The following is a 16,107-nucleotide window of genomic DNA, read 5'->3' on the forward strand; positions in this document are numbered from 1 at the left end:
TTTGGTGAACGATAACAATGAGGAAAACATCTAGTAAGGGACGCGGACGTGGACATGGTCGTGGTGGTGTTAGTGGACCCTCTGGTGCTGGGAGAGGACGTGGCCGTTCTGCCACATCCACACGTCCTAGTGTACCAACTACCTCAGGTCCCAGTAGCCGCCAGAATTTACAGCGATATATGGTGGGGCCCAATGCCGTTCTAAGGATGGTAAGGCCTGAGCAGGTACAGGCATTAGTCAATTGGGTGGCCGACAGTGGATCCAGCACGTTCACATTATCTCCCACCCAGTCTTCTGCAGAAAGCGCACAGATGGCGCCTGAAAACCAACCCCATCAGTCTGTCACATCACCCCCATGCATACCAGGGAAACTGTCTCAGCCTCAAGTTATGCAGCAGTCTCTTATGCTGTTTGAAGACTCCGCTGGCAGGGTTTCCCAAGGGCATCCACCTAGCCCTTCCAAAGCGGTGAAAGACATAGAATGCACTGACGCACAACCACTTATGTTTCCTGATGATGAGGACATGGGAATACCACCTCAGCATGTCTCTGATGATGACGAAACACAGGTGCCAACTGCTGCGTCTTTCTGTAGTGTGCAGACTGAACAGGAGGTCAGGGATCAAGACTGGGTGGAAGACGATGCAGGGGACGATGAGGTTCTAGACCCCACATGGAATGAAGGTCGTGCCACTGACTTTCACAGTTCGGAGGAAGAGGCAGTGGTGAGACCGAGCCAACAGCGTAGCAAAAGAGGGAGCAGTGGGCAAAAGCAGAACACCCGCCGCCAAGAGACTCCGCCTGCTACTGACCGACGCCATCTTGGACCGAGCACCCCAAAGGCAGCTTCAAGGAGTTCCCTGGCATGGCACTTCTTCAAACAATGTGCTGACGACAAGACCCGAGTGGTTTGCACGCTGTGCCATCAGAGCCTGAAGCGAGGCATTAACGTTCTGAACCTTAGCACAACCTGCATGACCAGGCACCTGCATGCAAAGCATGAACTGCAGTGGAGTAAACACCTTAAAACCAAGGAAGTCACTCAGGCTCCCCCTGCTACCTCTTCTGCTGCTGCCGCCTCGGCCTCTTCTGCTGCTGCCGCCTCGGCCTCTTCCTCCGCCTCTGGAGGAACGTTGGCACCTGCCGCCCAGCAAACAGGGGATGTACCACCAACACCACCACCACCTCCGTCACCAAGCATCTCAACCATGTCACACGGCAGCGTTCAGCTCTCCATCTCACAAACATTTGAGAGAAAGCGTAAATTCCCACCTAGCCACCCTCGATCCCTGGCCCTGAATGCCAGCATTTATAAACTTACTGGCCTATGAAATGCTGTCATTTAGGCTGGTGGACACAGACAGCTTCAAACAGCTCATGTCGCTTGCTGTCCCACAGTATGTTGTTCCCAGCCGGCACTACTTCTCCAAGAGAGCCGTGCCTTCCCTGCACAACCAAGTATCCGATAAAATCAAGTGTGCACTGCGCAACGCCATCTGTGGCAAGGTCCACCTAACCACAGATACGTGGACCAGTAAGCACGGCCAGGGACGCTATATCTCCCTAACTGCACACTGGGTAAATGTAGTGGCAGCTGGGCCCCAGGCGGAGAGCTGTTTGGCGCACGTCCTTCCGCCGCCAAGGATCACAGGGCAACATTCTTTGCCTCCTGTTGCCACCTCCTCCTTCTCGGCTTCCTCCTCCTCATCTTCCACCTGCTCATCTAGTCAGCCACACACCTTCACCACCAACTTCAGCACAGCCCGGGGTAAACGTCAGCAGGCCATTCTGAAACTCATATGTTTGGGGGACAGGCCCCACACCGCACAGGAGTTGTGGCGGGGTATAGAACAACAGACCGACGAGTGGTTGCTGCCGGTGAGCCTCAAGCCCGGCCTGGTGGTGTGTGATAATGGGCGAAATCTCGTTGCAGCTCTGGGACTAGCCAGTTTGACGCACATCCCTTGCTTGGCGCATGTGCTGAATTTGGTGGTGCAGAAGTTCATTCACAACTACCCCGACATGTCAGAGCTGCTGCATAAAGTGCAGGCCGTTTGTTCGCGCTTTCGGCGTTCACATCCTGCTGCTGCTCGCCTGTCTGCGCTACAGCGTAACTTCGGCCTTCCCGCTCACCGCCTCATATGCGACGTGCCCACCAGGTGGAACTCCACCTTGCACATGCTGGACAGACTGTGCGAGCAGCAGCAGGCTATAGTGGAGTTTCAGCTGCAGCACGCACGGGTCAGTCGCACTACAGAACAGCACCACTTCACCACCAATGACTGGGCCTCCATGCGAGACCTGTGTGCCCTGTTGCGCTGTTTCGAGTACTCCACCAACATGGCCAGTGGCGATGACGCCGTTATCAGCGTTACAATACCACTTCTATGTCTCCTTGAGAAAACACTTAGGGCGATGATGGAAGAGGAGGTGGCCCAGGAGGAGGAGGAGGAGGAAGAGGGGTCATTTTTAGCACTTTCAGGCCAGTCTCTTCGAAGTGACTCAGAGGGAGGTTTTTGGCAACAGCAGAGGCCAGGTACAAATGTGGCCAGCCAGGGCCCACTACTGGAGGACGAGGGGACGAGGATGAGGAGGAGGTGGATGAGGATGAAGCATGGTCACAGCGGGGTGGCACCCAACGCAGCTCGGGTCCATCACTGGTGCGTGGCTGGGGGGAAAGGCAGGACGATGACGATACGCCTCCCACAGAGGACAGCTTGTCCTTACCCCTGGGCAGCCTGGCACACATGAGCGACTACATGCTGCAGTGCCTGCGCAACGACAGCAGAGTTGCCCACATTTTAACGTGTGCGGACTACTGGGTTGCCACCCTGCTGGATCCACGCTACAAAGACAATGTGCCCACCTTACTTCCTGCACTGGAGCGTGATAGGAAGATGCGCGAGTACAAGCGCACGTTGGTAGACGCGCTACTGAGAGAATTCCCAAATGTCACAGGGGAACAAGTGGAAGCCCAAGGCCAAGGCAGAGGAGGAGCAAGAGGTCGCCAAGGCAGCTGTGTCACGGCCAGCTCCTCTGAGGGCAGGGTTAGCATGGCAGAGATGTGGAAAAGTTTTGTCAACACGCCACAGCTAACTGCACCACCACCTGATACGCAACGTGTTAGCAGGAGGCAACATTTCACTAACATGGTGGAACAGTACGTGTGCACACCCCTCCACGTACTGACTGATGGTTCGGCCCCATTCAACTTCTGGGTCTCCAAATTGTCCACGTGGCCAGAGCTAGCCTTTTATGCCTTGGAGGTGCTGGCCTGCCCGGCGGCCAGCGTTTTGTCTGAACGTGTATTCAGCACGGCAGGGGGCGTCATTACAGACAAACGCAGCCGCCTGTCTACAGCCAATGTGGACAAGCTGACGTTCATAAAAATGAACCAGGCATGGATCCCACAGGATCTGTCCGTCCCTTGTCCAGATTAGACATTAACTACCTCCCCTTAACCATATATTATTGGACTCCAGGGCACTTCCTCATTCAATCCTATTTTTATTTCATTTTACCATTATATTGCGAGGCTACCCAAATTTGAATGAACCTCTCCTCTGTCTGGGTGCCGGGGCCTAAATATATGCCAATGGACTGTTCCAATGTTGGGTGACGTGAAGCCTGATTCTCTGCTATGATATGAAGACTGATTCTCTGCTGACATGAAGCCAGATTGTCTGTTACGGGACCTCTCTCCTCTGCCTGGGTGCTGGGCCTAAATTTATGACAATGGACTGTTGCAGTGGTGGCTGACGTGAAGCCTGATTCTCTGCTATGACATGCAGACTGATTCTCTGCTGACATGAAGACAGATTCTCTGTTACGGGACCTCCCTCCTCTGCCTGGGTGCTGGGCCTAAATATATGCCAATGGACTGTTGCAGTGGTGGCTGACGTGAAGCCTCATTCTCTGCTATGACATGCAGACTGATTCTCTGCTGACATGAAGACAGATTCTCTGTTACGGGACCTCTCTCCTCTGCCTGGGTGCCGGGGCCTAAATATCTGAGAATGGACTGTTCCAGTGGTGGGTGACGTGAAGCCAGATTCTCTGCTATGGGACCTCTCTCCAATTGATTTTGGTTAATTTTTATTTATTTAATTTTTATTTTAATTCATTTCCCTATCCACATTTGTTTGCAGGGGATTTACCTACATGTTGCTGCCTTTTGCAGCCCTCTAGCCCTTTCCTGGGCTGTTTTACAGCCTTTTTAGTACCGAAAAGTTCGGGTCCCCATTGACTTCAATGGGGTTCGGGTTCGGGACGAAGTTCGGATCGGGTTCGGATCCCGAACCGGAACATTTCCGGGAAGTTCGGCCGAACTTCTCGAACCCGAACATCCAGGTGTTCGCTCAACTCTAGTATTAATGATTAATCTAGATTAAAAATTAAGTCACTGCATACGTATATTACACTATTTACCCTGTACTGATCCTGAGTTACATCCTGTATTATACTCCAGAGCTGCACTCACTATTCTGCTGGTGCAGTCACTGTGTGCATACATTATATTACTTATCCTGTACTGATCCTGAGTTACATCCTGTATTATACTCCAGAGCTGCACTTACTATTCTGCTGGTGCAGTCACTGTGTACATACATTACATTACTTAACCTCTACTGCTCCTGAGTTAAATTCTGTATTATACTCCAGAGCTGGACTCACTATTCTGCTGGTGGAGTCACTGTGTACATTCATTACTGATCCTGTACTGATCCTGAGTTACATCCTGTATTATACCCCAGAGTTGCACTCACTATTCTGCTGGTGCAGTTACTGTGTACATACATTACTTATCCTGTACTGCTCCTGAGTTACATCCCGTATTATACTCCAGAGCTGCACTCACTATTCTGCTGGTGCAGTCACTGTGTGCATACATTACATTACTTATCCTGCACTGATCCTGAGTTACATCCTGGATAGAGATGAGTGAATTTATGAAAAGTTTGATTTGGCTTATTCGCAAATTTTACCCAAAAATTCGCTTTGTGACTAACTCCTCATGAAGCGCATTTTTTTGTAAGTAGCAGGTGCAATGACAGGAGCAGCAATAGCGCCGCCCCCCCTGTCAATGTACCCCTCAGATGTTGCATTCATACATAATCACGGCATCTGAGTGTAAAAACAGTGTGAAATTAACATAAGAAAAAATCAATCAAACTTACTGCCTCGATTTGATCGCAACGGCCATCTAGCTTGAAGATCTGGAGCGAAATCTTGCGCGGCGTGAGATTACGTCATCACGCTGGCTGGCGTGGTGACGTCATACGTCACTGCGCACAGGATTTCAGCTGAGATCTTCAATCAAGATGGAGGCTGAAGGCCCTTCGCGAGCAAATGGAAGAGTTAAGTATGATTCTTTTTGTTTTTTACACTATTTCGGGTAAAATTGATTCGCTGACATGAAACACGAGGAAATGTGGCTTCAGGGCAAATCAAATTTAGCCTGAAATTACATCCAGTATTATTCTCCAGAGCTGCACTCACTATTCTGCTGGTGGAGTCACTGTGTACATACATTACTTTACTTCTCCTGTACTAATCCCGAGCTACATCCTGTATTATACTCCAGAGCTGCACTCACTATTCTGCTGGTGCAGTCACTGTGTACATACATTACTTATCCTGTACTGATCCTGAGTTACATCCTGTATTATAATCCAGAGCTGCACTCACTATTCTGCTGGTGGAGTCACTGTGTACATACATTACTTTACTTCTCCTGTACTGATCCTGAGTTACATCCTGTATTATACTCCAGAGCGGCCATGCAGCTATTATAGCTGAGTGGTTAAGTGCCTTGCCTCTAATACAGAAGGTTGTGAAATACAGGCTAAATTAAATTTAAATACACTGGGTGTCCCCAAGCACTGACTTCATATATGGACATAGCTTTATATGGAGTCAGAGCAGGGACCCCTAAGCCAAACTAGAGTCCCGACACCCTCCCCTCTTCAGAACAGGGGTGCCTGGGGTTCTCCCATTGACTTCCATTGTGCTCAGGTGCTTGGTAGAACACCCAAGCATCGCAAAGTGTTCTACTCAAGCACCCAAGCACTTTGGTGCTCGCTCAACACTAATAGTTAGATATCTTATATATATATAATACAGATAGTTAGTGGGAGATAGTGTCACGGCCTATGGTGTGTTTTGTGACACTTTCCTTCACTTGGTTGCCCGTGGCAACGTGGGGTGTTGTGTGCATGTGGTGGCAGTGTCTCAGCCCTATGGCTGATCCCCAGGACATGGTTGCTACGCATGCCGTTGCCCGCGGCAACAGGTGAAGTGTAAGTTTATGTGATGTTCACTTGATGTTTTCCTTTGTTATTTGGTGTAGCTATGGATCTGGGTACCTGTGTGTGGATGTGTGTGTGCTGTGTTCATTTTGTATTGTGTGTGGACATCAGCTTGCCAGCACAGGGATCCAGTCAGCAAGGCTGTGGCAGGTGGCTGGAACTAGTGCAGTTCACCTGCCATATCCATAGGTCTGTTTGTGTTCCCCTCTTCCTTGCAGCTTGGCCAGTGAGACTCCTTCGGAAGGAACAGGTCGTCTTACCCTACTCCTAGTTCAGGGATCGGCGGAGGGTGAGTAGGGATCCAAGGTTCCTGAGCATGGGCCCTCCTACCCTCAAGGTCGGCTCATGCAGCTAGGAGTTAGCGTCGGATTAGGGATGCGTTAGGAGGTGTCCTGCTTCCTTATTCTCTCGTCCTGGCCGAGCAGCCGTTAACATCTTTGATCATCGCACGGCTGAGGGTTTTCCCCATCCTCAGCCGTGACAGATAGTCAGTGTAGGTTAGATAGTAATATAGTATAGCCGATATGTTCCAGTGCAGGGTGTTAGGTAGTGTCATAGGTTCTGCCATCCATACATACATGCAGACCTGCTAAAATGTGAAGTTTCACGTATTGCACCAAAAAATTTGCATCATTAGTGCCGATTAACGCAAATATATTGGAGCACTCTATCTGCATATAAAGCTATTGTAATGTTCTGCCATGCCAACCCTTTTCTCCAGTCTCATGAAACTTCTAGCAGCTTGGAAAATGTAGCAAAAGTGACCCACACTTGTATTTCCTGCGCATTACGCAAAAATTATATTGCCAATTTTTCACAATTAAGAAAATAATCTCGAATTAGCGAATATATGACGAATATTTGCCCAAATATTCGTGAAATATCACGAATTCGAATATAGCCCCTGCCGCTCATCACTATTCTTATGTATACTACTTTACATCCATATATAAACTGTACAATGGGCTAAAAAGAGGGATGTGTCTTTAAGAGCCTTCAGGACCACAATTTTTCATTTCAGCAGTCCAGTTTTTTCTTTGCATACACATTAGGCCTCTTTCACACGAATGATACGGATTGGCTCAGGATGCGTTCAGGGTGCGTTCAGTGAAAGCACAGAAATCCGAAGTTGGCTTTGATACCGAGGTAACAGCCGGTACCGAAGCGGACTTCGGATTCCTGTTTTAAAATATTTTTAAAGTTGTAGAATCAATGCCTGATGTTATTCACAGAAGTATAGCACGACTTCGGACTTAATGGATTTTGCCTCACCGAAGCACATACATTTTAATGCTCAATGGAGACAGGTCTCCGTACAGCATTAAAAGAAAGTTTTGAAGAGCATTGACTTCGGATCTTGGATCTGAAGCTCTGTTCGCTCACCCCCAATACACATATCAGATGGAACTACCTGCATATCATCATAGAATTTTATTTATTTTTATTTTCAGTGGACAAATAAAAAAAAAACGTAAATAAAAAAAGTCTCATTTATTGTGCCGTTCCTCTGTTATTCTGTCACCCCCCCCCCCCCTTCCCCAACTAGTTACACCCAGTGTCCGTTTATACATGCACTCTTAGGAGAAAAAACTGAAGAATGGCACAGTGCAGAGTTCTAAGAAAAGCTCCAAAAATTGTTATTTCACAAAGAAGTGTCAGGAGCGGTGGCAGGCCCTCTGCAATGACAAATTCAGCTCTGCTACATCTGTACAATTTATGCATATCAGATGCAGTAATGATGACAGTGATGAATCCTCACGATGACACCTTCTGACAGACCTTCCTTATAATATTATTTTTATAACTTTGTTTCCTTGGACCATGACTCCTGGTCAATGAAATCACGTGTTTTCTACCTCCGGCCATGTACACTGGTGACGGAGAGTTTATAAAAAAAACCTCTTACCTGAAGCTAAAGTCTTTCCGAGCGCAGGTTCACTTGTCACACATCCAATCTTATTGCAGAGGGTGACAGTGAAGGCGTAATCATGGTAGGCGTCTAGTTCTGTCACTTCATAATAGACTTCATGATTCTCCGCTACATACAGCACCTGGAGGGGAAGGGGGACACACGTAAGAAGACGGCCCTTGTAATGATCACTGGGTGCACACGTATGGGACACGTCATATATTCAACGATCGCTACATGACGAGGATTTACTTAGGGCTAGTTCACACCAATTTTTTTGGGCTCAAAATCAGCTCCAAAAAACACCTCAAAAGAGCCTGCCATTCATTTCAAGGGGAAGCAGCTCTTCCACGTGGAAAAAAGAAGGAGCATGCCCAATCTTGGTGCGGGATCCCCTTGAAATGAACGAGAAACATAAAAAAACTGCTCTGTGTGTGTCCATGAGGTTATTGGGCATTTTTTTCTGCGGAGCCACACCAAAAACCACGGGCTGGTTTTGCATTGAAGTAAACACTCATTGGTTAAAAAACTCAAAACCACAGAAAAGTGTGTGAAAAAACGCACTAAATTTTGTCGACGGATTTTCAAAATCTATCATGTGAACATAACCTTAATGTATAATGAAACAAGTACCGCCAATTTCTGTATCATTTCATCACTGGCCATTTAATGGGCTCTAAAGCAGATGGCAAGTTCACGCTAGAGATGAGCAAAGTTAAAAAAAAAATTCAATTCGGCAGCTTCACCGAAGTTTGACAAGAAATTTGATTTGTTACGAATTAATTTGTCCCGAATCGTTATGTTAAAACTCTATTCAGCCTATGAATCAATGGGACAATTTTTAATGGCCCCTTAGACAGAAGTTCCCCCTGCCCAGCATCCGTTATATGCATCCGTAATACGCTAGTTCAATATGGCCTTTTGGGTTTAAAAAATTATAATAATCACTCACCTCATCGACTTGCTCGCAGTCCGCTCCTCTCTTGATTGAAAAAGACCTGCTGAAGGACCTGCACTGAGCGTGATGACGTCACCGAGCGCTCTCAGGGTGATCACGTGGTGACATCATTACGCAGGTCCTTCGGCAGGTCTTTTTCAATCAAGAGAGGAGCGGACTGCCTCTGCGCGAGCAAGTCAATGAGGCGAGTATTTTTTTTTCTTCTGTTCTTTCTAAGACAACTCCAGCCACCATTTTAGGGAAAATGATTCGTTACCATGAGGTGCGAGAAAATTCTGTGTTTTGAATCAAATTTTTCCTAAAATTCTGACTGAATTCCACTTTGGATGCTTTGCTTCGCTCAACACTAGTTCACACGACGGATTTTGAAAATCCGACTATAAAATTCAACGTGTCTTTTGTGCATTTTTGCCGCATTTTGATGCAGTTTTTTAATGCATTATTTTTAAACCAATGACAAAAATGTTATTTATTTATTTAAACAGCACAGAAAAGTGCTTTTTTTTCTTTCACGCTTCCCATTCATTTCAATGTGAGAATCTCAGCGAGGATTCCACCCCAGCACGCTGCTTCTTTTTTCCAAGTGAAGTCCTTCTTCTCACTGAAATTAATGGGAGGCTGTTTTGAGGCATTTGTAAAGCTAATTTTGAGGCAGAAATGCTCCAAAATCAGCACTAAAAAAGCATGTAAACTGGTGGGCATGAAAAAAATAAGCAGTATACCCCATCTTGGGGGAGAATCCACGCTGAATCTCCCGTTGAAATGAATGGGAAGCATCAAAAAAGAGCTCTGTACCTTCCCGCATGTTTTTTGGCGTGGCTTTTGAAACCACGAGCTTAAAACACAGTTCTGAAGTAAACACCAATTGATGTTTTAAAAAAAACACCCAAAAATAAATAAATAAAACTGCAGGAAAAAAAAGGGGTTGAAACACAGATTATGCAATTAATTTTGTAGGCGGATTTTCCAAATACCCTTATACAGTGACCGGGCCGGTGTGCTGTGCATGTGACCAGGACAGACTTTTATTCCCTTGAACACTGTATTTTTTTCTCCAAATCCGAAAAATATCAGCCTAACCTTTCTCCAGGAGTTCCGACAATGTGGGGGGCTAAGTATGGCATTAATGCAAAAAATAAAAAGTAAGAAAATGTAAACTTACAAAACCATCAAACTTGAAAAAACATCAAAAATATAAAATGACATCAAGATACAAGAAAAAATGATAATATCATGCCATAAAGAGGTCATGTAGTAACACAAATGGGATAACTATAGAAGTCTATATTTTTAAGGTGGTCCACTGGTCAGATAAAAAGCTACGGCACTCAATACTGACTGATACTCTATCCTGAGACGCCCCAAATATGTTGCCAGGTGGTCCCTATTGCAATATGAATTGCAAGAGAAATTCCTTCATGTTTTTCTCCAGGTGCATTTCACACGTCACATTTCCACAAACCCCTGTACTGGGGACTGCAGTGACTGTACCTCAGGAGAAGCTCTTCTTGTATCAGGGTTCTTGACCAGATCTGGGGATACCAAGTTGATTGTATAACCAGTAATTTCTCCTCTTGCTGCATTGTTGCTCGGTTTCTCCCAAGACACATTTAGAGAGTTTGCTGAAAGTGGAATCACAGACGGAGGAGGCATGTATGTGGGTTCTGTAAATGGAGTATTGATGGAATGCGTTAGTATTATAGCGGCATAGTTGTGCTTGACTCCTTTGGATGTACTACAACTCCCATTCTGCACTTTAATACAGACTTGTTCATTTTCTACAACTGGTCTGGTTACTGACTCTAGCACCATTCCCCGGCCACTGCACCTACATCTCCTGCCTCGCGCACGGACCAAACCCAACACCAAGGGCACCCCAACTACCATCAGACCAGAGCCCCAATATCAGGGTTTCCCCAAGGAAAGAAAGGCTGCGCTCTCTGCCAAGACTCTAGGGAGCATCTATGTGAGGATTGTCATTGTGAATATTTATTGCAACAGCCGCTACTACTCCCATTCTCCGCTCCTCCAGGGCTTGCAGCAATAGTTATAGGGATAGATAGATACAACACATAGAAGTGATAGAAAGAAAGAAAGATAGATAGAAAGAAAGAGAGATTAGAATGGATGATCGATAGAAAGATACAGTAGTTAGATATAGTAGATAAAAGTGATAGTTAATAGATGTCGATAGATATGAGAAAGATAGTTGGTAGATAGATTATATATAGATATATAGATATATGAGATAGATAGATAGATATGAGATAGATAGATAGATAGATATTCTCACCTGATTCTGCTGTTTTTAATGTCACCCATTCTGAAGCAACACTACCAGCCATGTTAGTTGTCACAATACAAAACTCATATTCTGTGTTTGGTTCCAGGTTGGTAATCATCGCATGGGTTACTGGTGGCAATAAGGCGTTTTCATTCTCAGATTCCATCACTGGCTGAGGGTTCAGCCATCCACTTGCATGGAAAACTCGTTTTTCAAGTGCCTGGTGTAAGCCTCTCATGTACAGCTCATGCCTTATAACCACTCCTAGAAAAAAACAAAAACACCGTAAGCAATGTTAAAGGATCTGTCTTGAGCCTGTACCAATGCTCACCAGCAAGTCTTGTGATCAGCACACGGAGACAGATTTAGGATGGTGTGCATGGTATGTTAGAAAGTTATACTTAAATTATTTTTTTCAGGGTACAAATTTATTCCCCAGTCTGTATTTTGTGGTACATCTTTATTTAGAGTGTATGGTCTGGGCCTGTAAAGATTCATACCGAACTTGAATTTGTCCTGATTTTTTTTGTGATCCTTTGACAGAGAGCGAGAGTTTCTGGGCAACATATATGCGTTGTCTGGCCATGTGTGTCGATTATTGTAGACCAGGCAATACTCCTCTGGGTTTCTGGGAAAGGTATTCAGATTAGCTTCCCTAAACCTGTCTGATGCTGGCAGATGTAAGATGCGCTAATTTTCATATGTTTTTCCCAGAAACCCAGAGGAGCGTTAACTGGCTTACAATAACGCTCACGCATACTTAGAAATAGTACCCCAACCAAAACCTCTCAAGCAGCCAAGCAAATTTAATTTGCTCAGCTCTGTTAACTGTGACCAAGCCTGTTTGGGCTTTTATGACCAAGCGTTTTTCTTCCTTTTTTCATGGTCTCGTTCCAAGAGCTATAACTTTTTTATTTTTTTTGTCTATATAGCTTCATGAGGGCTTGTTTTTTACGGGACAAGTTGTAGTTTTTAATGGCACCATTTTGGGTACACATAACTTTCTGATTAACTTTTATTAACTCTTTCTGGGAGGGAGATGGGGAAAAATAGCAATACTGCCACTGCGTTTTTACATTATAAATTTTACGGCGTTCATTTTTCGGTACAAATAACATAATATCTTTATTCTCTGGGTCAGTACGATTACAGTGATACTAAATACTTATAATTTTTTTTTTACGTTTTACAACTTTTTTTTTCCAATAAAACCCCTTTTATTAACCAAAAAAATGATTTTGCATTGCCACTTCACAAGACCCATAACTTTTTTTTTTCTTTTTCTATGGCGTTGTGTGAGGGCTTGATTTTTGAGGGACAACTTGTATTTTTCATTGGTATCATTTTGGAGAAAATGGCGCTTTTTGATCGCTTGTTATTACGTTTTTTTCTGTGGAAACTAAGAATAAATTAGAAATTCTGTCTTTTTTTTTTTTTTACGGCGTTCACCATAGGGGATAATTTATGTAATATTTATGTAGTCCGGGTCGTTCGGCAATACCAAACATATGGGGGATATTTTCTTTTTGCTATTTTTTTCATTGAAAAGCATATTTTCAATGGAAAAAAAAGCATATTTTTTTTATTTTATGGAATTTTTTCATTTATAAATTGTGTGTATTTTTTTTTCTATTTTTTTCACTACTTAAAAGTCCCACAAGGGGACTATAATATACAGTATTTTGATTGCTTTTAAAATGTAATGCATTATCTCTATAAATGCATTACATTTCAATAGAAATGCATTTCAAACATTGACCAGCAGGCTGCGCCAGAGAGGCACAGCCTGCTGGAGAGAACTGAACACAGGCTCGGGGCCCTGAACGGAAGCAAGGTAAGCTTCCGAACACATCAGCACCCCACGATCTTATTTTCGGGGTGCTGATGGGAGACAGAGGGAGTCCGCTCCCTCTGTCACCACTTTACATGCAGCAGGCGCCATTGCGCCCGGCATGTAAAGGGTTAAACAGCCCAGATCGGCACTCCTGCCGGTCCGGGCTGTTAGAGCAGGGCCCCGGCTCTCATGTGAGAGCCGGGTCCGCACTCCCTGCTGCACAGGGGAGCCGTGCAGCGCTTAGACCGGGCCGCCGTAAAAACACGGCGGCCCAGCCCAAGGCCCCTTAGTGACCGCCGTAAAAACACGTATGGGTGGTCACTAAGGGGTTAAAGGGTAGTTAACAAGAAAGTGCTGGGTTCCTGGTATGAGATTTTCTGTTTTCCTTTCATTAATTCAGAAAAGCATTATGTAGGGACACAAGCACAATAAAAAATAAAAAAAATCTTATGTAAAAGCACTGATTGAACAGTTTTAGGCTACCACCAAAAACTTAGTGGACACAAATTAGGGGAAAATTGATCGATGAAGCACAAGGAACCTTTTAAACAGACTTATGTTGCATAACTAGGAGAATAGCTATGCCAGCCTCACATCGGCTATCAGTTCTTTCAGGACAAAAGCTCTTTATCATAACAAAACAGATAGAATCAGCTTTTCTAGTTGAGAGGACTTGGGATGATGTCTGGGTGGGTATTATTTCTATTATGAAGACTAGAGATGAGCGAATTTCAAAAAAATTCTATTCCGTCAGTTCGCCGAATTTTCCAAAAAGATTTGCACTCCTTTTACTCCGTCGGCAGCTGATTCGACATAGATGTCTACAAAACCTGTTCTATTTAATGCTTATACAAGTAGAGCCCCCCAACAGAGTGGAGAGGGTGTCAGCAGTAAGTTTGTGTTGACGTCACTGATTATTTTGCCCTATCTCTGGTCCGTCAGAACAATAATCCCCAATAAATGGATCCTGTCTGTTGAGCATCCACCTTCACTCTGTCAGCATTTAGTCAGTAATCCATCAGTATTGATAAAGCCAAAAAAAACAGGAGTGGATCTAAAACAGAGATGACACGTGAATGGAATCTTTGCATGTCTTCTGTGTTTTGTACCCACTCCTGCTTTTGGCTACCAAATCATAAGCCAATTCTGATGCAAAATAGGGACCATGTCATACAGGCCTTACAGCTGTTTCATAGACAGGATCCATTGTGCGTCTCATTTTTCCTTCCTTCTGACAGATCAGAAGAATGGTCAAATAAATGATGATGTCAACAAGGTCAAAAAGGCTAAATAGTGGCCCAGTCATCGAGTGGTGAGGTGGCAGCAGCATGAGGAGATCACAGTGGCCCATTGACATAGTGTTGAGGTGGCAGCAGCATGAGGAGACCACAGAGTGGTGAAGTGACAGCAGCATGAGGAGACCACAAAGTGGCCCAGTGACATAGTGTTGAGGTGACAGCAGCATGAGGAGACCACAGAGTAGTGATCTGGCAGCAGCATGAGGAGTCCACAGAGTAGTGATGTGGCAGCAGCATGAAGAGACCACAGAGTGGTGAAGTGGCAGCAGCATGAGGAGACCACACAGTGGCCCAGTGGCAAAGTGGTGAGGTGGCAGCAGCATGAGGAGACCACAGAGTGGTGATATGGCAGCAGCATGAGGAGTCCACAGAGTAGTGATGTGGCAGCAGCATGAGGAGACCACAGAGTGGTGAAGTGGCAGCAGCAGGAAAAGACCACAAAATGGCTCAGTGAAATAGTGTTAAAGTGGCAGCAGCATGAGGAGACCACAGTATGGTGAGGTGGCAGCAGCATGAGTAAACCACAGAGTGGCCCAGTGACAGAGTGGGGAGGTGGGGGCAATACCAGTACCAGCTAAAGATGGTGGCTGGCTGTCACCACCAGACATCTGAGAAGCTATGACAGATGCCTTTCAGAACCTCCTTCTTGAGCTTCCTTTGTTTTGCTTTCAGTTCCTTATATCGTTAGCCTCTCTCATGTAGTTGTACTAATTGCATCCCTTTAAATTCCTCCCCATAGTGCATCAGTTTGCGGTTTATATTACTTCCTGGAGTGTGTGTGCATGCTGATCCTACTTCCCAGTCTTCTACAAGATAAGTATTGTGCATTTATTTGTGTTTTTCTGTTTGCTGGATCCCAGGGGACCCTGACTCCCTCCGTATCTAGTGTAGGGAGCCGGTGGTCGTGTCCCCTCACTATTATAGGGTGTTCAGGTGTTATACAGTCGAGGTACGAGGATATGCGATCATCCACCATTGGGATTTTCGCATAGGCTGAGCAGTCAGGGAGAATGCCAGGTCTGATGCAGGGGTCTCCCTTTTTGTTCCTTAGTTTTGGATCCAGTGAGTCGTATATTCATTTTGTGTTGCCTTGTTTCCTGTACACCTTCCGTGACATTATAAACCGTCAAAACCCTCTCAAGCATGGATCCGGTTTCACTTTTGACTGAACGCTTTCAGGGTCTTTCATTGGAGGTAGCAGATCTCCGTAAGACTCTTTCTCAGTTTCTAGTGACCGGTTCAGATTGCGTTCATGGAGTTTGTTCTGAGCCTAAGATCTCGCTCCCGGATACGTTCTCCGGGGGGTAGTGAGAATTTTGTGCGTTTTAGAGAGGCTTGCAAACTCTATTTTCGCCTTCTTCCCCATTCCTCTGGTGATGAGGAACGGAGGGTGGGGATCATTATATCGCTGCTCAGGGGTAACGCTCAGTCGTGGGCCTTTTCGCTGCCGGTGGGGGCACGGCCCCTCCGTTCAGTGGATGATTTCTTTTTAGCCCTGCGTCAGATATATGATGAT

The 16,107-nt window shown here is 45.5% G+C and overlaps 1 protein-coding gene across 1 annotated transcript in view; it reads right to left on the bottom strand.

The window, feature by feature from the left end:
* Nucleotides 1–5,092: 5,092 nt before the first annotated feature.
* LOC122926257 (usherin-like) overlaps nucleotides 5,093–16,107 on the bottom strand; it is a 236,257-nt gene continuing 225,242 nt past the window's right edge. The window contains exons 17-20 of the mRNA XM_044277632.1: nucleotides 11,469–11,723; nucleotides 10,667–10,839; nucleotides 8,215–8,359; nucleotides 5,093–5,124 (exon numbers count right to left, since the gene is read on the bottom strand). Coding sequence (XP_044133567.1) covers nucleotides 5,093–5,124; nucleotides 8,215–8,359; nucleotides 10,667–10,839; nucleotides 11,469–11,723 — 605 coding nt within the window. The remainder of the gene's footprint in view (nucleotides 5,125–8,214; nucleotides 8,360–10,666; nucleotides 10,840–11,468; nucleotides 11,724–16,107) is intronic.

The sequence above is a fragment of the Bufo gargarizans genome, chromosome 2 (genome assembly GCF_014858855.1).
Source record: "Bufo gargarizans isolate SCDJY-AF-19 chromosome 2, ASM1485885v1, whole genome shotgun sequence".
NCBI lineage: Eukaryota > Metazoa > Chordata > Amphibia > Anura > Bufonidae > Bufo > Bufo gargarizans.